The 20,017-nt window shown below is 50.7% G+C and overlaps 6 protein-coding genes across 6 annotated transcripts; 2 read left to right on the top strand and 4 right to left on the bottom strand.

Moving 5' to 3' along the window:
- Positions 1-4,516: 4,516 nt before the first annotated feature.
- On the bottom strand, positions 4,517-5,151 carry DEU56DRAFT_836768 (uncharacterized protein). Its single transcript, XM_041354816.1, has one exon. It carries the CDS (start codon positions 5,058-5,060, stop codon positions 4,707-4,709), a length of 354 nt encoding a protein of 117 aa, XP_041202422.1. The 5' UTR covers positions 5,061-5,151; the 3' UTR covers positions 4,517-4,706.
- Positions 5,152-10,831: 5,680 nt separating this feature from the next.
- Positions 10,832-11,707, bottom strand: DEU56DRAFT_709772 (uncharacterized protein; the record flags this gene model as incomplete). Its single annotated transcript, XM_041347475.1, has 1 exon — positions 10,832-11,707. A coding segment is annotated over one exon (876 nt), but the record flags the coding sequence as incomplete, so codon positions are not given.
- A 1,391-nt stretch (positions 11,708-13,098) lies between these two features.
- On the bottom strand, positions 13,099-13,662 carry DEU56DRAFT_929096 (uncharacterized protein). Its single transcript, XM_041358663.1, has one exon. It carries the CDS (start codon positions 13,624-13,626, stop codon positions 13,240-13,242), a length of 387 nt encoding a protein of 128 aa, XP_041202420.1. The 5' UTR covers positions 13,627-13,662; the 3' UTR covers positions 13,099-13,239.
- Positions 13,663-15,224: 1,562 nt separating this feature from the next.
- Positions 15,225-16,676, bottom strand: DEU56DRAFT_836751 (kinase-like domain-containing protein). The gene is made up of 6 exons (XM_041354815.1): positions 16,307-16,676; positions 16,059-16,277; positions 15,977-16,007; positions 15,886-15,923; positions 15,606-15,833; positions 15,225-15,552 (listed from the first exon to the last, which is right to left on the bottom strand). Exons 2-6 carry the CDS (start codon positions 16,275-16,277, stop codon positions 15,325-15,327), a joined length of 744 nt encoding a protein of 247 aa, XP_041202419.1. The 5' UTR covers positions 16,307-16,676; the 3' UTR covers positions 15,225-15,324.
- Positions 16,677-18,215: 1,539 nt separating this feature from the next.
- On the top strand, positions 18,216-18,928 carry DEU56DRAFT_761041 (uncharacterized protein; the record flags this gene model as incomplete). The annotated part of the gene is made up of 2 exons (XM_041350495.1): positions 18,216-18,229; positions 18,286-18,928. The coding sequence occupies 2 exons, from the start codon at positions 18,216-18,218 to the stop codon at positions 18,926-18,928; spliced, it is 657 nt and encodes a 218-aa protein (XP_041202418.1).
- Positions 18,770-19,724, top strand: DEU56DRAFT_124881 (uncharacterized protein). Its single transcript, XM_041344664.1, has one exon. The coding sequence runs from the start codon at positions 19,060-19,062 to the stop codon at positions 19,549-19,551; it is 492 nt and encodes a 163-aa protein (XP_041202417.1). The 5' UTR covers positions 18,770-19,059; the 3' UTR covers positions 19,552-19,724.
- Positions 19,725-20,017: the final 293 nt, after the last annotated feature.

The raw sequence follows: 20,017 nt of genomic DNA, 5'->3' as shown, positions 1-20,017 counted from the left end.
CAAGGCCTTGGATGGCGCGCGTCATGACGAGGCCGCTGACCACTTCTCCGCCGCCGTCAACTCCAGTGCTTCCCCTGAAACCATACATGAACTTTACAAGGACTTGGCCGTGGTACGTTTACATCATGCATCGGAAAATACCATAACTGAGTGCTTTCTCCAGCTTTTCGGTTGGGATCTTGAGTCCTTCTGGCTCACTACGCACCAGAAACGCTGTCAGGCTTTCCTTTCGGCAGGTAAAGTCGAAGAAGCCCTTAAATCACACCAACATATGTTGGACGCCTTCGACGAAACTGAGATGGCCAGCTGCCTCGATTGGTCCAACGGCAAGTTTTAAGTGATGGCATTCAAGGCTATCATACTCACCCGCAGTTCTTTCAGACTTCAAGGAACAATGTGCGCTTGCTGCTCGTGATGACCGTATTCTTGGCGCATGTACTCCCTTCCTCACCCTTTTCGCTACTGACCTGAGTTATGCAGGCGGAGATTCCGGGGCAAGATCAAGATGGCTATGATGTAGAACCTCATTTCTTCCGGGGCATGGATGGTGTGGGTGCAACAGTACATTTTATCTTTGTTTCTCTCACACACACTATTCATTACAGAATTCTCAAATCTCCAGACCACAACCTCAGCAGCGCCCGGGGCGCTTCAAGAAACTCAGGCTCGCTATGACAAGAAATCTTCATCCAGTTCCACCACCTGCACCTACACCCACACCAGCACCGCCCACCGCCCTACCACCTGCCGCTGCTCCAACCACCTTCACAGCCCACGTACGACACCTATTCACCTGGCGACCTGATCATACAGCACCGCCCGTCGTCGAAGTTCCTTTCGCGCAGGGTCGAAAGGTGCGCTCGCTCGATTTTTATTACTGTCTTGGGTGTCTCATGCATATATCTACAGCGTAATGCTGCAGCGGGTGCTCCTGCCGATGACGATTCAGACATAATACGTGCTGAATATGTCGATGATGATGATCCAGATCCACAACAGCCCAATACGCAACAGCCCAATGCACAGCCCAATACGCAACAGCCCAGTACACAACAACACAATACGCAGCAGCAACGACAACCAGTAGCAATGCAGGTAGCCGCTGGGGAACATGGAGGTGGCAAGTCGTGTTTCTGCTGCTAGCGGCTCTCATGGATGTCCTCGAGTATTTCTTTTCTGTCGTTGCTCTTGTTTTTCTGCTCTATCCATGTTGATTTGAAGAAGTGTTTTATTACCATATCCTTTAAATTTCTTCTCGTCCCTATTCATAGCTAACTTGCGGGCGTGTAAAACCACTGATCCTTACACAAACACTTGGAATATAGTATTCTTTATTCTGAAAACATATTTAAGACATGTGCGTACGACGTAGACGTATTGTACAGACATATAAGACATTGTTAAGTGTGCAGCAGGGTGCGGCACAGATGTGGCAATTTCCTAGGGCCCCAGTACAAGTGTTGCGACGGTCCGACATTTTGAACACAGGCGTTCTCGTGCATATCCATTCTGTGTTCATGCGACTTGGCGTTGTCGAGCAATATTCAGTTATAAAACATATTTACTTGGGGAACGCCCGATGAGGTGATTGCCCCCGGCCGCAACACGCAGACGATCATTCAAACGATCATCAAATTGGCACTAGCCTGTCGAACCCATGATCGCATCGATGCAAAGCCAACAATTGCAACACGATTGATTCAAAAACTCCTTGCCAAATCCATTCATTGACTCTGGCTGGGCATCCACGCGGCTCTGAATCTGCACAATATCAGGTTCTTTCCTTGGGAAAGAAATTGTTGTAAGGTCACCGCACCAGGAGGCGCTTGTTTATTCCAGATGAGTGAAACCCGCCAGGCTCTCCCGCTAACACAAGGTAGTCGGTCATCTTTCTCAGCGCTTACCGTAATTATACCAGCGTCTATCATACAGTACATCTGCATAGGACAGCACGAGCTAGGAGTGAGATACAAAGCCTAACCGCACACGAGAGAGAAGAGAAAAATATGGAGTGACTTCCAGCAAATGACCTCAGGACCGATGCGAAGTGGGATGACGGCGACCAAAGAAAAATCCGCAGCAGCCGCAGCACTTAACTTCATAAGACAGGTCTCCCGTCCCATCACTTGGGCCTTGTGTTTCTGTTGGTCGCCCCTGAGACCCTTGTACCACCGGCGTAGGTTGACCTGGTTGCGTTGAACTATCAGCCTCGTTGTTGATATTCGTACGTTGCATAGCTGCGGCAGCTTCTGCATCAGATTCAGGGGTAATACCGTACCTCTGCATTGTGTTTCAATGGAATGAAAGAGAAGTGACGGCGAGAAAACTCACGTCTTCATCACGAGCAGCGGGTACATCAACAGCGCGTCTGGAATTCCCTACAGGAATTAAGTTGAAATTCCAATGTCGGGGCTCGCGCGTTGTTGGTCGAGGTGAATTTGGAGGTCGAGTACGGAAACGTAGTGAACCGAACAAACTATGAAGGACAGCTGATGGGCTCGCAGGCGGAGCTGGCGCGTGATTTGTATCGTTGGCGAAGAAGTCTTTGCCCTATATCAGTGTCAGGGAGAAAGAGCCCAGGAACGAAAAGCAACACTGACATATTTCGCCGAGCCTTTGTTACTCGCGTGCTGTGTGGAGAAAATTGGGTGTGAGGAGAAGTGCTGAACAAACAAATGAGCGAAGGACAAGGTTAATCACAACTGATCGGCGCACATCTCTCGGTCGGACTGGATGCCCCTAGGAAAAGGTAAGATCAAGTGGGAAAGAGAAGAGGATCGGGGCTGACTTGCCTGGGACTTCGCGTCAGGCTTTGCATTGGCATCATCCATGCTCTAAACCAGAACCGTTAGAAACGTGTTAAGGCGTCAATACACATACGCACGCCAACTTGGTCGCCACCCCGCTGATTGAGCGCTGCCTCCATGCTCCAAACATAGATTTTTGCGTCTAATCCACCACTAGCAATGTATTGTCCGTCACGGGATATGGCAAGAGTTAAGACTTCGTCGTCATGTAAGAGTGGATCTCCGACTGGCTGATTGGTCTTGAGGTCCCAGATGCGAACTGAGCAGTCTTGTGATGCGCTAACAAGATGACCTTCATCAGGTAACAGACACAGGGAGTCGACGGAGTTGGTATGACCCCGAAGAACAACGAGCTCCTCCCCATCAATTGACCGCCATTTTCTGATGGTGTAATCGAGTGACCCGGAGAATATATGTGCGCCGTCCTTGGACCAACACAATGACGTAACCGAGTAATCATGTCCCTTGATCTCGATGAGCAACTGCCCGTCCTTGGACCACACGCGGATAATCTCGTCTTCACCGCTCGTGAATTTGTCGCATTGCGGAGAGTACTTGACAGCATTCACCCAACCATGACCGGTCTCTATTGGCGTCGCTGTTTGCCGGCCATCATTCGGATTCCAGCGTCGTATGGTGCCATCTTGCGATCCACTTGCTATCTCCAAGGAATTGGGGGACCAGTCGAGGCACCTCACCGCATCATTGTGCCCCTCCCACGGGTCGCCGACCATGATGCTCTTTTCTATGTTCCACAGTCGTAGTCTACCGTCCGTATTTCCGCTCACGACCATTGTTTCATCCGGAGATAATGTCATCGAGCATATCCCCCAACCATCGTCATCCAAAGGCTTTCCTACTGGCTCTCCGCATCTTTTCCAGTGGCGAATCGAATAGTCTTCCGACGCACTCAGTATATTACAACTGGTGCCCAAGCAGGCAAGGCTCCATATGCATTTAGAGTGACCCTCGATGATGCACTCCGGCACCAAGCTCTCTGCCGGACGCACTGGCTTTGGTTTCTTCCAGGATGTGGTCCGACTGTTGTGGTTGACAAAGTAGGACCGGCCGAGTGGCGAGATGTGCCATTCGCACCCATCAATAACGAGTTGTCCAGGTTGATCTATGCTCAGCCATGAGTTCCTTGCTCCTAGTGGCACGTTCTTCGCTCACCTAGTCGCACTCCTGGTAAAGGTCGGCTGTATGAAGCCATAGTAAGCGTGTCGTCTTGATATCCTATTGTACCACCCAACACCTGATACTGTTGCCATCGAGGAGGGAGCGCTTCATTTCCGCCTGCTTCTTGATGGGTAACTCAATATACATCATAATAATGTTGCTCACCTTCCCAAAGAGCATCCTGGCGGCGCTGTGCACCATATGGTGGTGGATACTTTGCTCCCGCTCGAAGCGGTGCAACACGTGCTGGCGAGTCTAACAGCGCTTCTCTCCGTCCGGTTGACGTACTTGACTCGGCCTCTTTGCGGGGCATGGCCAAGAAGAGACGATGAGGGCGGGTACGGGAATGCGTAAATCAATAGTCGAGGGCAAGGAAAGATGGTAATGATGAGTGTATCTGCTAGATGCTCAGATTTGCATGCTGTGGTTAGAGGCAACCTTGGTGAGAATACTTGTTGGCGGCAGTGCTTCGAATTTCGATACACTTCGGTTTGTTCCGTCTGATAATCACTTGCACTAAATCTGTCAGCGAGCGCTAAGATATGGAATATGCTTGAGCCCAGGTTCGACAGATATCGAGAGATCTGGACCACCAGCGAGCGTTTATTTTGAATGTAATGAACATGCGAACGCAGCCACACGCCTAGTCGACGCCTCTGCAAGGTGTGACTAAAGTAAAGCATACATACAGTTGTAGCGACATTCAATGCCCAAGTCAAATCATCCATCGATTGACGTCCTCGAGCACATCAAGACACTCCCCATGCGTATCCGGTGTCCACTTCTGCAGCCTCTTGTCACGACACCACCCACGCGGGAAGCAGCAAAGGCGCAAAGAAGTAGATCACTGGCTGGGCAGCGAGCAGCAGGAGGAATGTGTTCTGAGTCACAGAAGGAGAGAAAATTGGTGACGACGGCGCGGTATTTTGATAAGGTTGAGTCTGCCCAAGCATGGTCAAGGGCAAGTTGGATGCGGGAATGAGCAGAATCAGAGAGAAAACTGGCGGATGAAGGTGATGGATGAGGGATTGAGGCCAGCCCTAATGAGAGCTTTAGGAAGAGCTCAGAACTCATGGGAGAGTAAGTAGGAGAGCTAATAGAAGCGCTCTTGTGGGTTCATACTGGTATGATAATGTTTCGCAGACAAGCCATAACCGTTAGATACTAGAATGATAATGTTTCGTAGATAAGTCATACCATCATAGTCAATCCCTACCGGAAAGATAATGTTTCGCAGATAAGCCATAGTCGTTTAAGCAACTTGGATTGTGCTAAACGAGAACAAGACGACAAGAAAATTGCAGGGATACAGAATGCGTGGATACGGAATGCGTGGATACGGACAGAGAAACATAAGAGCAGAAGAGCAGCTAAAACTAAACGAGGTGGACAAAGAGCTTTAAGTAATTAGGAAGAGGAGGCGGTTTGGCAAAACGAGAACGAGAAGAAGGAAAAATTCCGCGAGAAGCGGCATCTGCAATATTATTGGCTGAAGAGACCCATTCCACTGAGAACCATAAGTCATTGTCCAGTGCAAAGGAAGAAAGGCGACGGAGAATATCGTTCTGAGGTAGGCCGCGAGATCTGCCTGCTTTGAGCGCCCCTACCACCCCTTGATTGTCAGAACTAGTGCTGCCGAAGTCCGGTTCGGTCAGGTTCATCACCCTATATCTGCGAACCCCGAACTCGACCAGTGGTCAGGTTCAGGCAAGATGGCCGAACCCTGGACCGGACGCCTTTTGAACGCGTTCACAAGGGTTCAGTTCAGGTTCAGAACGCGTTCGAACCCTCGAACCATTGATTTAATTAGCAAAAAAAATCAAAACGAAAATGACATGTACAATATGAATAGCTACTAGAACTCTTCATTGACGTCGACGCGGTTATCATAAGGAGTGGCGAATTCAGCCTGGGCTGTTGCGGAGATATGACCTTGGTGGTATGCGCTCTTGAGCAATTGAAGAGCCTCGAATGTTGTCGGCTTCAAACAGCTGCGACGCACGGTCCCAGTAACGCCGCCGCTCGAAAATGCTCTCTCAGACGCAACAGCTGATCCCTGAATGGCGAGGTAGTCCTTTGCGATGCGGGAAATAGTCGGGTATTGTATAGAATGGTGCTTTAAAGTTTTTTTGAATCATGTTAGTATGAAAGCAATACAAATAGAATAACAAGACGTACACCCCACCAGGCCACCACATTGTTGACGTCCTCGAGCGGTGCATCTAGATAGTCCTCGAGTTCTTGACGAGGCCTTCGTGTGGTTGCGTCATTCATGACACGCGATTTGACAGAGCTTCGCATCCAATTATGGCCATACGAGCCTTGGCGAGCAAGCGAGGGAGGCGCAGTAACAGACGGCTCTGCAGGAGCCTGCGAGGGAGTACTACTGCGATGATACATATCAAACTATGTAAGATTAGTATACAATTGACAGAAATGAGTGATGAGTGACGTACCGTGCTCTCGAGGCATTGCATGCCTTTTTTGAAAGAATGAGTGGTCCATTTGTCTTTCGCGTACGCGACCTTGTAGTTGGGGTCCAGCGCTATACCAACAAGGTCAATGACATTCAAAGGCATTAGAATAGATACGAGATACATACCAAGACAAATGAAATATACATCTGTGTCGTCAGTCTTACTATACCACTTGCGGAGATTAGTGACACCAGCTTCAATGGCCGTTGAGAAACGGGCAAATTTTGATGCGTTCGCCATGTTTTGCAAAGTGTCTTGAAGACATTCGAGCACTGGAATGGTTCTCCATACGGTTGGTTCACGTGTGGCAGAGAAGCTCTGTTGAGCATCTGCTGGCTTCTTGGTGTGCGGTGTGCAGCACATAAGCATAATTGCGGAAGGTAGAGAGAAATGACTTACCTGGAGGACTTCACAGATCAACTCCAACTCTGCCCACTCGTGCGCTGAAAGCCTGAAATCCGCGTATGATTTTCCCTTCAGATTTGGGACCTCGTCGCTGTCATCAGCGAGCTGGATGAATCTGTTTACTCCCTAATAATCAAGTCAGTAATGTGTTCATGTAGTCGGTAGTAGAAAACTTACTTTGCGCAATTTAAAAAAACGCTCCAACATATTAAAAAGAGACGCCCAACGTGTGCGGACCCATTTCAAAAGCTCCAATGGGGGCTCATTCACCTCCTTGCAGCACTTTTGAAGGAAGACGCGAGCTTGAGGAGACTTCCGGACCTAAACAAAGGTCTCGTGTCAGTACTATACAATAGCAGATAGATCATTAAAGAGCTTACCTGCGCTACAAATGCAAGCGCCTTGCCAATAGTGTCACCAATGTCAAATTCTACACTTTCCTCGCCGTCCTCGTCCTCGTCTTCAGCTTGAGCTGCCTTCTTGTGCAAGACGCTTGCCGGTGTAGGAGCCACTTCTTCAACGAAGTGTTTTGCAGCTAAGTGGAGTGCGTGCTCCATACAACTGAATATTCATCAGTAATCTCAAATTCAGTACTTAATGAACGAACTTACCGTACTCGATGCTCAATTGGTTTCCACTCCACTCCGTAAGGGTCAATAGAGGTCGCAACCATCTCAATGGCAGTATCGTTGTTTGATGCGTTATCAGCCGTGAACCACCCAAGCTTCGTGCGGATGTCATATTTGTTGATGTTCTCGATCAAAATCTTCCCGATGTTCGCACCGCTGTGATTGCCGTGAATGGGTGCGAACGCGAGCTGCTCCACCCTAAGTTCCCACTCATGAGGGTTTTCAGCTGGGGAATCTATGTAATGCGCTGTAATTGACAGAAAAGGGTGACCAGGAAAAGACATCCAAGAGTCGAACATCATGGAAATTTTGCTATCGACACGGCTGAGCTTCTCTTTCACGCGCTCGACTGCCAGCTTTGCACGTTCGAGTATTTCGTCCCGAGTTTTGGTACGGTGGGGAATGTCTCGGTCTGAAAGTGATGGCCGGAGATATTGAAGTAGGCGGTGGAAGGGTCCTTTATCTACAAGTTGAAAGGCCTATAATGTTGTATAAGTGTTTTAAAATATATCAAAAATGAGAGTCGCTCACCTCATCTTCGGCAACAATGAGTTCGACAATGTAATCCATGAGTCCAGCCTTTGTGAATGCAGGAATCTTGGGAGTAAGTGAGGCGTCCAAGGTAGGCTGCGGCACGTCCGCTTTGCAGTTACGAGGGATTGCACGATCGTGCATCGTGAGACCCCGTTGTTCACAGCGGTCCTTGTAGATAGGGTAATGGCACTTGGGATTCCGTGCAATGTGCGTGCGTCGAGTCGAAATACCCCCCTTAAAAAAGCACTGGTGAAGCGGAACATTGTTAGCCTTGCATACCTCACACCACCACCCATTTTCACGCTCCTGGGTGTGGGGGTTAACACGATCTTTCTCGAAAGTAAAGATCGTGGTCAAATCGGCACTGCGTTCGACCTTCTTGAGGGATTTACGGTCTTCACGATCCTGGTCACCAAGCTTCTTCGTCTTTTGGTAAGCTTCCTCGTCCTCATTCTCATCGTCTTCCTCATCATCTGTAAAATCCTCAAGTGGAGGGGCTTCTTCTTCAGCGTCGTATTCGTCACTGTCGTTGTCGTCACGCTCTTCGTTTCTGGTGCGCATGAGTGCTTTCTTGGGTGCGGGGGCAGGAGGTCCTACAGCTGACCGTTTGGCCGGGATACTGCTGGCAGTCTCCCGGATCTTCTCTGTAGGCTTGACAGCGCGGCCTGAACGACGGATGAATGAATTGAGTGTGCCTTTGGATGGAGGAGGGGGAGGGAGGATGGTAGTGTCATCATCCGGGTCGTGTATCCACTCCATCTCTTCAGCGCTTTTCAACGAACCGTCAGGACGACGGGCTGGTGCAGACAACTCGAACATAGTTGCAGCAGGGAGTGCGAATGTCGAACCTATACCACAAGTGAATATATATATCTCAAACTAAATAAAAAAATGTTGCGCACCTTCAAGTTCCAAAATGACAATCCATTGCGCAAACTTGGTGGAAAACCCAGGAATCACCACAGTAGTAGGTATATTCTGAATGAAAAAACATAAGAAGTTAGCAACTTATCAAACATGAGAGACGGTGAACATAGTACCGGTGCTTCGAGTCGTTGCATAGCTGAAAAAAGCACCCTTGTTGCTTGCGCAATGTGGGGAACACTACTGTCAAAAGAAGAGAAGGAACAGAAGTTGGTGAGCGCACTACTTAAACTGACAGGAAGCCTCACGAAAAACACGCAGCTGGAATTGTGCGCGTGGTGCAGGTTCGGACCGGTCCGGACGCGTCCGAACCGGTCCGCATTTTTCAGTGACGACATCGAACCCCGAACCTGTTAGGGGGTTCGGTCCAGGAGAGAGACCAAACCTGTGACCGAACCACTGGTCCAGTCTGGATGGGTTCGGGTTCGAACCACGGTTCGGGACCGGACTGCGGCAGCACTAGTCAGAACGGAAATGGATGTGGGCGTTGCGTAAACCGGAATGGGCGAGGGCACGAAGACCGAGGTCGATCGCCACCATCTCTGCCCAACCAATGTCCCTGCCCTCCGAGTTCCAACTATCGAGGAGTTTCCAGGCGAGCCAGCGGTCGTCTGCGACGAATCCTATGCCAAAGGAGGTCGAAGCGTCCACAAAGACGCGAAGGGGAAGAGGGTCTGGCGCGGGACGGAAGGTGCGAGAGCATGAATCTGAAGATAGCTGGGATCTCCACCAAGACGTGTCTGCCAAAACTTGTTTAGGGATTTTATGACGAAGGAGAGGTGAGGACGTGTTCTTGAAGGAGGCAAGGAGACGGAAAAGGGCCGGGAGGTGAGAGCGCCCCTCGCGAAGGACCAGCGTGCAATGTTGTAAGCAGCCGATGAGGCCCTCACAATCTAAGCGGGAGACGGTAGAGTCTTGGATCCAGATTGCGAGGCGGGCGAGATACTTCTCTCGTTTGGCTGGGGGGATGGAGACGAGCTTGTTGGGCAAATCCCAAGAGAAGCCGAGGTAAATGAAAACGAAGGCGAATGGAACAAACTTCTCTGGCGCCCAAGGCCAACCTAAGGATTCCGCGATGCTAAAAATAAGAGATTCGTTGTAAGAATAACGCCAAGGAGATGAAGCGGAGGGAGGAACTGGATAGCGGAAGAATATATAATCATCCACCCACTTCAGAATGTCCTGGACACCTTTGAACTTATAAATGACGACGATCGCGTCGCCGGGGCGACCGAAGAGGCCGTTCGAGCTAGCGCAGCCGAAACAGCCGGTGTGGTCGATCCAGCAGAGTTTAACGCCGTTGACGACAAACATCACACAAACGAAACACTGATCTTCTGGGGCGATGGGGGAATGGCGATGAGCTGCCGCGACATCGAAGACAGCTACCTGTGTCCCTGGGGGGGCGTTAGTGACCAGGGTTTCGCACTCGGCGAAAGTACCCCAGTCACATTGGAATTTCGAAGTGTCGATGTCGGAGTTGATGGAAGGAATAGTTGGATGGTTTCGAGGGTAGGAATGGTCCTGGATGAGGCAAAGTTTAGCAGAACCGGGCTTGGGAACGACACCGAGGGGGCCTGTGCGAAAAGGGCCGATTAAACATTCTAGACGATCTGGGGAGAAGGGGCCGGTATAACGACCAGCGCGAGTTTCAGCGTGAATGTAGTTGAGAATAAAATCGGGATGCTCGACGGCCGACTGATGGTTGTCTGGAATGAATGAAGAATTGAGAGGGAAAGAGTCTGAAACGCCTAAGCGCCAGCCAAAGCGGATACCAAGCGGAATGTCAGAAAAATCATCCAGGGCCCCTGCTTCAGTGAGGAGCTCCTGCCACTTCTCCCAGCGAAAGGGAGTGACAATGGGAAGGAAACCGTTCTTATGCGCAGTTCTGAGCCGGGTGAGGTTGTCCGCAGCGGGTGCAGAGGTGCTTTCGTCCACACTCGGACTCTGATTTTGGGCAGCCGCGAGCTCCGTTGTAGCGGAAGCAAACTTGCTCGTTTGCAGCTGTCGCCCAGAGGCCCGAGGAATCACGTTTGATGAAGGAAGTTTGGGTAAGTCCACAGGCCCGTGCACGACAGTCTGCTGAGCCGCAGAAAATGCACTTGTGATTGGAGGGACCTGGACGGAGCTGCGAACTGCTACCACTCGCCCGCGAGCTCCTGGGAGGGGCGGTGGTGCCTCGAAAGGACGAGCCTGAAGCGCGAGGCTGCACAGGCTGGGAGAGAGACCCGTGGAAGTCAGAGATATTACGTTCTCGGCCGATAGCGTTCCAAACCTCCTCCTGCCAGTCGTCCGGGTTGAATTCTTGATTGTGGACGAACGACTGGCGAACGCGAATATCGTAAAGCAGGTAGTGCTTGAAGTTGACAAAGAAGTCTAGACGATTGGAAATGGTTTTGAAGTGGACCTCCCAAGCCGCTGAAATATCATCTTTGGAGGGGCCTGGGAGGTACACGGATATCATCCGCACAAGGCGGGGCCAAGCGTGGATCCAGTCCTCTAGGGACATGTCAGGTTCGCGTTTAGCATCGAGGCTAGGAGAGGCGACAGTGAGAACACCATCCTTAACCGCGAGAGAGTGGTCAGAGTCGTTTTGCGAGCGCGAAGACGAACCCAGGAGGATGAGGGCATTGGTGGAGAGAGCGTTAAGAAGGATATGCACGTTCCAGTTGTTCTTCAGGGCGGTCACTATAGCCTTGGGTTCCGGCACCGTGTTCCCTTGAAGCTTCACTGGGTTGGAAGGAAGTGAGCGGTGTGAGGAAGCGACCAAGCGTGGAGAGCCCCGATCGTCCAAAACTACACCTGGAAGCAGAGTGCGCCCTGCAGGGGCAGGCAAGTTCCTGATGGCTGAGGGCGAAAAATTAGTGCCAAGGCCAGGAGCAGGGCAGAGGGAGATGAGCAGAAACAGAAAGGAAGAGGTCAAATAGGTGTTAGAAGCAACAATCAGGCGCATATAGGCACCAGGGGGGTGGAAAGAGGGCGCATATAAGTGCCGGGAAGAGAGTGGGGCCAACAATAAAGGTAAGAAGACTGACCAGGCTGGGGAATAGCCACAGGGGGAATTATACCACTAGTGGGAAGCACAGGGAGAAGCGCGTCAACGTCAAACCAGGGCGCTTCGTGGAAGAAGGCCAGACGGATTTGGGAACGGATAATAGGGTCCAGGAGGTCGTGACCTGCGGTGAGGTCGTTGAAGAGCTTCAATGCCGCCTCATTGGAGATTGCGACGAGGTTGGGACCAGAGGTTGGAGCCAAAGCGGCAAGTGGGGCGTGAGCGAAAGCTGGTAACTGACTTAAGACTCTGCCGGGAAGACAAATGCTAGGGCCCCGAGGGGCGAACGGAGTACCCGAGGCTAGAGGCAGCCCAAGGTGGGGATCACCTGGAGACTCGTCACCTTCAGAGGGCGGTAAGGCCTTTTCTTTACCCTTGGACTTCTTCTTCTGGGGAGCAGAGGCTGGAGTGGCAGCTGAGGTGCGGGTACGCCCCCTCGTCTGTCTATCTGGGGTCAACAAAGTGGGAGGCTCGTGAGGAGCCCGTTCATCGGAAGGACGAGTAAGAACAACACTGGGTGTGTTTGCGCCAGCGTTTTCTGCAGCAGCGGCGATCATGGAGAGATCGAGGTCAGAGCCCGCCGCAGGAAGGATGGAATCGAAAGGAGAGGGCCCTATGGAGGGGGAGCCACTGTCCTCAGAGGAAGCAAGGATATTTGAGGGAACCTCAAGGGAAGTATCCGCCATGGGGGAAGCGGCGCGTGTAACACGACATTGTCTAACCATACGGGGAAACAAGGCGACAGACGGAAAGAAATGAAGGCACCGACGTAGACGTGACTAAAGCAACAAAAGAAAACCTAAGCGAGCTAAGGCAAGTACAAACGGGTGTGAGCTACAGACTACGTCGGAGGAGCGGAACAAGGAGTGAAGTCGATATGAGCGGAACTATAAGGCACCCGCGACTTGCCCTAAACCCTGCATTCCAACACCTCGTGCCTCGGTCATGGAATGCGACTCAAACATGCAGTTGTAGCGACATTCAATGCCGAAGTCAAATCATCCATCGATTGTTCACTATCCTAGTTATCGATCGACGTCCTCGAGCGCATTAAGACACTCCCCGTGTGTATCCGGTATCTAGTTCTGCAACCTTTTGTCACGACACCATAACCCAGGCCGCCCCCTCCCGGGTCACGTTCCCAGCGAACATCAAGGTCCCCGCGAAGAAGACCTTGCGCACCACCTAGAGCGGAGTTCCAGAAAGCGGAGCCGACTTCTCCGAGGGGGGTTTCAACGCGTGGATCTGGGGACACCGGTAGAGGTGGGAGGTGCATAAGGAGAAAGGGGACGTTGGAAGTTGGAACCAAGTGCACGGGTGAGGGTCACAGTGGTGAATTTTGACTCTGAGAGGAGCAATGCCACTGTACCCAGTTCAGACACGTGTGGAGGAGGGGGCCTGAGTGGTAGTGTGCATATTCCATACACCTTCCGTCTCCCGAACATAATTTGGCGAGAATTTCTCTTTTCCGCTTTGCATTGTGCGAGAACGTGGATGCGTCTATGAGGAAGGGTGATTGGGGTGGATTGAGAAGACTGTGGTTCGGAGAGGGGTAACCACCAGCAGCCAAGTAAGTCGATGCCGCCGTCAGACTTGCCACCAACGCGTTTGAGTGACATTGAGAAACATTCTTGAAGCAATTGGAGCGACCAGTGAACGCCCGGAAATATCCGATCGTGTGCAAGCTTTAGCAATATCGTAACGGTGCTGTGCACCAGGTCCCCGACTCCGATGTAAGTCCAACCGGCATAGAGCACAAATAATATTTAGGCCATACACTTGTGGTCATTCCTGCCTTGTTCCAATATGCAATCACTTCAATTTATTCGTATGGACACCCACTATCCGGCAATACTACTAGTCTATGGTTGACCATAAGTTCATCTGCTCGGGGTGCATCAACTTTTCCATCTAACGCGAGGATACTTATTACTTATTGCAGACTCTTATAGAACAATAGGCTGTGGGCAGCTCCACCAGAGAAGGACGAGAGTCACGAGACCGTTACACATTTTAGCGCGGGAGCGACTATTGAGCGCAGGACGCCCGATCAACGGCAGAAGGCGGATGGATGCTGTCAGGGTATCCACGGAAAGCTTGAGTAGCCTTCGGACGAGCTCTTCGGTCAAAAGTGACGTACAAGGTATTTGCGAAACCAGCTTAGTTAAGGAAATCGCACGGGAAGGAAACAAGAAATAAAGTCACACGCATGCGTTTGTAGGTGCCTGGACGTTTCTTGCAAACAACAACCCTTCTCCCACTAATCGTGGGAGTCGGGGATTTGTCAGCTGGACGGGACAAGTTGCAGAACGCGTCGAATTTAGACGATCCGCAACTCCAGTGAGCAACTTTGAAGACGAATTGCGATGTGTCACTGACGGCCACGCGCCCATTTCTGATTCTCAGACCTCTATTCTAGATGAAGAATGCTGCAAACAGGAGGCCGTTCAACTCTCCCAAGAGTCGTTGGTGGCCTTACCTTCACTGCACCCTGACAGGTACTTCAGCTACATGTTACTGAAGAATGCCTATCTGTCTCGTTACCAGATGCAGCACGACCCCGCTGATTTGGCGCTCGCAGTGGAGAACTTCAGACTGGTATCGGGACACACCCCACTCAAGGTTTTCCACATCGTATTTTAACCGCCTTGCGCTGGGTCAATGAAGCTGAAAGTCATCAACATGACTCTGCCCTTGAAGCGTACCAAATGTGCTTGGAGCTTTTCGACAACCACGTATTAACGCGATCGTCAATTATCTCACGGCGCGAGGCTGTAACCGCTTTTCGCGGTGCACAATCACTGTTGCCAGTAAATGCAGCTTCATGTGCCATACGTCACGGCAACTAACGACAGGCAATCGAACTCATGGAGCAGGGCCGTGGCCAGCAGTGATCCCTAGCCTCTCGACTCAGGACTCCACTGGAAGACCTCGAGTCCACGAATTCCAACCTAGCTCATACATTCTCAGAGCTCAGCAAACATGTGAAGTCCCCAGCGGCATATATAGCTGACGCGCCGACGGCATATCCTTACAGCTAAGTAGTCAAACCCTCCATAATTACGTCCGTTTTTGCGTAAAATGATAGCTGTACATGTATCGATGAATTTCCACGAATCACTGGCAATTCGAATTCGTTCGTATATATAGCATTTCACAACTGAAATTAAATGTGAGGGAAGGCATGGCCATATGCTGCAGTGTACAAGAGAAGTATGGGGTGGGGCCTACATTTGCTATGCCTGAGTAGCATATCGAGCTAGCTATCCAATTGGTCGTATCGTAAACACATGGTTGTATGAAAAACAACTGAAGAATTAAGGAGATCTGGATAGCGCATAATATTCATTCCTGATTACTCCCTCAGCTGCCTCTGTCGATGGACGGTCCCGCGGATCAGCAGACCAACATTCCTCAATAAACTCCCAGTATTTTTCAGGCAGTGGAGGATAACGCGATCGGGAAGGCGTCTCTGACTTCTGCATAGCCCATATGATGGCGGCATCATTCCGGAGGTAATAATAGGGAGTACTATTGGTGAGGACCTAAAAGCGGAGGTAATGACCCCATTGAAAAGTTGAAATTACCCCAGACGTACCTGCAACATGATGCCGCCTAATGAATATATGTCACTCTGCTCGCTCGGCCGTGCTAGAGACCCATCCTCCCGCTCTAATGCGAGCAGCTCGGGAGCCATCCATCGTACATTGCCGTTGAGCGTGGATGTCCAGGAGGCTTGAGAGATGCTTATGACCTCCGAATACATCAAGGAGAGACCGAAGTCGGCAACACACGCAGTACCATCACCATGGATGAGTACATTAGGCTGGAGATTACATCTCAATCAAGCTGAAACTAACGAGAATGTCCGAACTCACAGCAGTGAAGTCTCCATGGATGACGCTGTTGTCGTGAACTACGGGGAGTAGTTTTGACTCCTGGTCCGGCATTAAACTAACTAGCACGTACGATATCGGAGACCAGCCATGATATCCCTGAGCTGAGATTGCCATTAGTCTGTAGCCTTTACGAAATACAAGCGAGGACTTACGATCTGAAATCGTCGAATGACAGTAAGATTCGCACCCACATGCTCTAAATAGACCATCAGGTTTCCATTCTCTGCCCAAGGACTGACCAGCGCTATAATTGGGCCGAAGCCGTAAGTATAACCATAAACGGGGAGAATATTTTTGTGCTTGAGGTTGGCGCATATTTTGAGTTCGCGCGTTATCCTCTGCGAAGTGGCGACCTCTGAGGTAAGTGACATTAGATGTAAATTTTCGGCAAGACTCTTACCTTGATCTTCTTCGTCTTCGCTGGACCAAGTTGATCAGCAGTGTTCACACGCAATGCTTTCACTGCAACCTGCGCAATTGTCAATTTTGGACTGATGGAGAAACAGAATACTGCCAACGAACTTTGATCAGTCTCCTATCTATGGAAAAGGTGCATTTCCAGATCTCTCCAAACCCGCCATGAGCAACAGGATATTCGTCGTCCTTGGTGATGTATGTCGTGAGATTTGGGAGCATCGCTTCAATGGGGGAACCACCAGACTCATCGTTACGAACTGGGAGAACTGTATCGGTGTGGGAAGGAGAGAGAAGGAGTTCACGAGGCCTCTGCACCATAGGTGTGACGGGTATCGGCGGGCTGCGACGCACTGTAGGAGGACGACGAGTTGCGTCAGACTGCAATGATAACTTAAACGATGGATGAGCGGTGTAATGAGTAAATGAATGAGGCACGTACATTTAGAAGTGCACTGGTCTGTAAGGAAATATTAGCACACGAGCAGTAGAAGTTTTCGGGGAATGCGTACACAGGCCTGAGCAAGCACATCGGGTGGAATATCGCATATGTAAATAATGGGCTTGTTCTCATTGTAACTCGTGTAAGCTAGTTGGCGCGAGTCGGGTGATAGGACAAGGGCACGGGGATGTTGAACGTCGAAGGAAGCGAGGAGTTGGCGTGACTCGAAGGCCCAGAGCTTGATGGTGTGGTCCCACAACGAGGAGCTGGCGAGGAGAGTGTTGTCGGATGAAAGTGCAAGACCATTGACAGTTTCGGTGTGCCCTTCGAAGGGAGCTCCAAGAATCTCCAATGTCGAGGCGTCAAACTCGTAAATTGTCTTGGCTTGGTCATCCGTGAACGGCGTGAAGTTGAATGCGGCCAAGATGTTTTTGTTTTTATTTGTCCAGAATATTGGCGCACATGACCATGCATCGGTATCACTAAGTTCCCCTTTCCTCGCATCCAATTTCTCTTTTTCGATATCCCAGACCTCAAGGCACGTCCCCAACCACGAGGTGATTGCGAGCTTTTTCGAATCCCTCGAGAATCGAACGGCGCCCACAAAATCACCAAACTCGAATGGACCGGCCACGAGTTCGCCGGTCTCCAACTTCCATATCCGCACTGTAAGATCGATTGACCCGCTCGCCAGTAGCTTGCTGTCCACGGAGATATCAATGCGCTCGATGCTCTCTGAGTGGCCTTTGAATTCTTTCACAATCCCCGTCTCAACCTCACAGGCTTTCAGCTCCGTATCCCTGGGTTCGATATCTCCACCAGCAGTTACAACCCATCGACTATCCCTTGATACCGCCACTGCCCGTACCGCCGCCTTCTCGTAAACACCCCGGGCTTCCTCAATCTCCTTACCCGCCTTCAGATCCCATTGCCGAGCGGTCTTGTCCCAAGATCCGCTGATCATTCGCTGGCCATCAGGAAAGTAGGATATGGATCCAATCTCCCCTCCATGACCCTTCAAAGTCATTTTTGGATTCAAAACCGATTCCGTGGCGGCTGCCTTCGTCGATGTGGAAGCCATGGCTGCGTCTCTGCGAGAGAAACTGTCAAGTAGTTAAATCCGGGAGGTATTCTCTGGATGTGTTTGAATGTAAGGTGCGCTCTCTTCGTGTGCTGTAGATCTGATGTTGGTCGTTTTGAAGATTCCCGCCGGAACACTTGCGAGAGCACTGTGCCTCTAGTAGATCTGATCGTCAGTTGATCTACGCTGGAAGTTCAGACGGGAGTTACCAAGAGGATGATTTTAACAACGTGAGCGCAGCAAGGCGCGCTATTTCGTAAATCTGCACAGGAACTGCGGTCATGGCTGTGAGTCCAAAAGCTAGAGCGTCAATCTCGTTTATTTATCACACGCCAGTGTTGCTGTGTGCTTGTGGGACTCTGGCACGTCCAGATGTCCCGAGAAATGTTTCATATGCTGTAGCATTTCATCTTTCCTCGTTGTTCACTCGTCATCATTGCAGTGTCGTGTGGGGACAGCGCGCTCAGGGTTCCGCAGACAGCATAGACAGAGCTGCCGCTGATCGGGCAGCAACAGAGTATAGGAAACTGATAAGGCACTGGGAAGCTGGGGTAGCTGAAATACTTAATCTTCAAGGTTTCTCGCGGTTCCTGCTCCCGCCACCATACACAGAGTTGCAAGCCGCAGCACGCCATGGCCCAGTTATCATCCTCATTACGAGTCAATACTCATGCAGCGCCATTGTTGTCCCAACGTCAGGAGAGCCCCACCATGTTCGCTTCCCGCGCATTACTCTCGCAGATCTGGAGAAGCTCAAGGACGATTTCGCCACCGCAATCCGGCACACGGCTCATACGCGCCTAGATATGCCAAGGATGAAGTTGCGAGTACTCTTGCGGATAATATGGGACGAGATAATGCTACCCGTGGTTAAGGTCCTCCAGCATGACCTGAAATTGCGGCCTCAGGGCTCGAATATGGCTGTGTCCGACGGCAGCCTTCGCGTCCATCCCTCGACCCCTTCCGAATTAATGCAGATAACTCTGGGAGGGAGCCATGCCGACAGGATCTTTATATCTGCTCTTATACGGCCATTTTTGAGGGTCTTGACGGCCGAACATCGAAAGGAGCTTCCGGGGGCCTAACTTGCCAGTGCTATGTTGCTGGTCACTTGAACACAACTTCAAGATTTTTTATAGAGAGAAGGGGACGAGTACATTATATGTCTTGATTTTTCGTTTCTTCTCAACCCATATATCCCCCAATTGATCAACAAATGTTTCTCCTTAGTCAAACACGTCACTTTTCTCTAATCCCACCTCTAACATCGCTCGTTACAGCCATCCTCCAAACCTTTTGGCAGTCGCGCTTGCGGCTTCCTGTTGAAAAGCTCACTGAGACGACAGCATGCACAGAAGAAGTTGTTTATCTATTCGAGGCGCTCATAGCTGCAGCCATCTTCACCTCATCTCTCTGTCTCCACACCTGCGTCGCATACGCTTGTTGCTGCGCACCCACACTTACTGGAAGCATCGGTAACCGCTCAAAGCCCCTTCTACGACTCACCAAACGGCTACTTCAGCATCGGCGTGCATATCCGAGTCGCGTCACCATCACAGGCCATGTCTCATCACAATCAAGCGCATCACTCACTCGCCGACGACAGCCTCGGCACATCATCGACGACTCAGCGCATCATTACCACGCGACGGCACGGGCACACCACCGACCCGCTGTGCACCAACCTCCGTCTCGAGTGTTGACTTGACCCTCGCTTTGGCACCTGCCTCCTTAGTCGCAGTCGGTGCTGAGGAGTTGGGTGTGTTGATGTTTGGAAACTGGGTGATTTCATATCTCGATCGCTGCCATTATCGCATCAGTTCTCCAGTCTTTCCAGTGCCTTCCTTGTTGCAGGGAACGACGTTGTCGTAAACCTAAATATGTCACGAAGCTCTTGGAAGGCTAACGTGATCTATCCCTAGCTTAGTCTTCCGAGACCAGAAGCTCAACGTCCATGAGCACATAGTCATGTTAGTAGACACTTTAAACCCCCTTCACATGCACGCAACAACCCCCATTCCTCGAGAGTCCAAACTTCAGGAAGTCCACAGTGAGTCGAATTGTTCAAGTTCACGAAACTTTATAACTGTTAATGTCATTCCTTCAGTCATTTACAGTGATACTACACGATGCCCTGCTGCTCTCGCGTCGAAGATCGAGCTTTGACGCAGTGA

The sequence above is a fragment of the Suillus clintonianus genome (genome assembly GCF_016758775.1).
Source record: "Suillus clintonianus strain FC179 chromosome Unknown DEU56scaffold_139, whole genome shotgun sequence".
Taxonomy (NCBI): domain Eukaryota; kingdom Fungi; phylum Basidiomycota; class Agaricomycetes; order Boletales; family Suillaceae; genus Suillus; species Suillus clintonianus.
The sequence above is the reverse complement of the archived record's forward strand: the minus strand, read 5'-3'. Positions and strand labels throughout refer to the sequence as shown.

Coding starts and splice junctions, on each gene's coding strand:
- DEU56DRAFT_836768 (XM_041354816.1), bottom strand. CDS start 5,060: ATGAGTTCTGAGCTCTTCCTAAAGCTCTCATTAGGGCTGGCCTCAATC.
- DEU56DRAFT_929096 (XM_041358663.1), bottom strand. CDS start 13,626: ATGTCACTCAAACGCGTTGGTGGCAAGTCTGACGGCGGCATCGACTTA.
- DEU56DRAFT_836751 (XM_041354815.1), bottom strand. CDS start 16,277: ATGTCACTTACCTCAGAGGTCGCCACTTCGCAGAGGATAACGCGCGAA. Junction 16,008..16,058: donor TCATTCGACGATTTCAGATC/GTAAGTCCTCGC, acceptor TGGCAATCTCAG/CTCAGGGATATCATGGCTGG. Junction 15,553..15,605: donor TAGGCGGCATCATGTTGCAG/GTACGTCTGGGG, acceptor CTCCGCTTTTAG/GTCCTCACCAATAGTACTCC.
- DEU56DRAFT_124881 (XM_041344664.1), top strand. CDS start 19,060: ATGTTTCTCCTTAGTCAAACACGTCACTTTTCTCTAATCCCACCTCTA.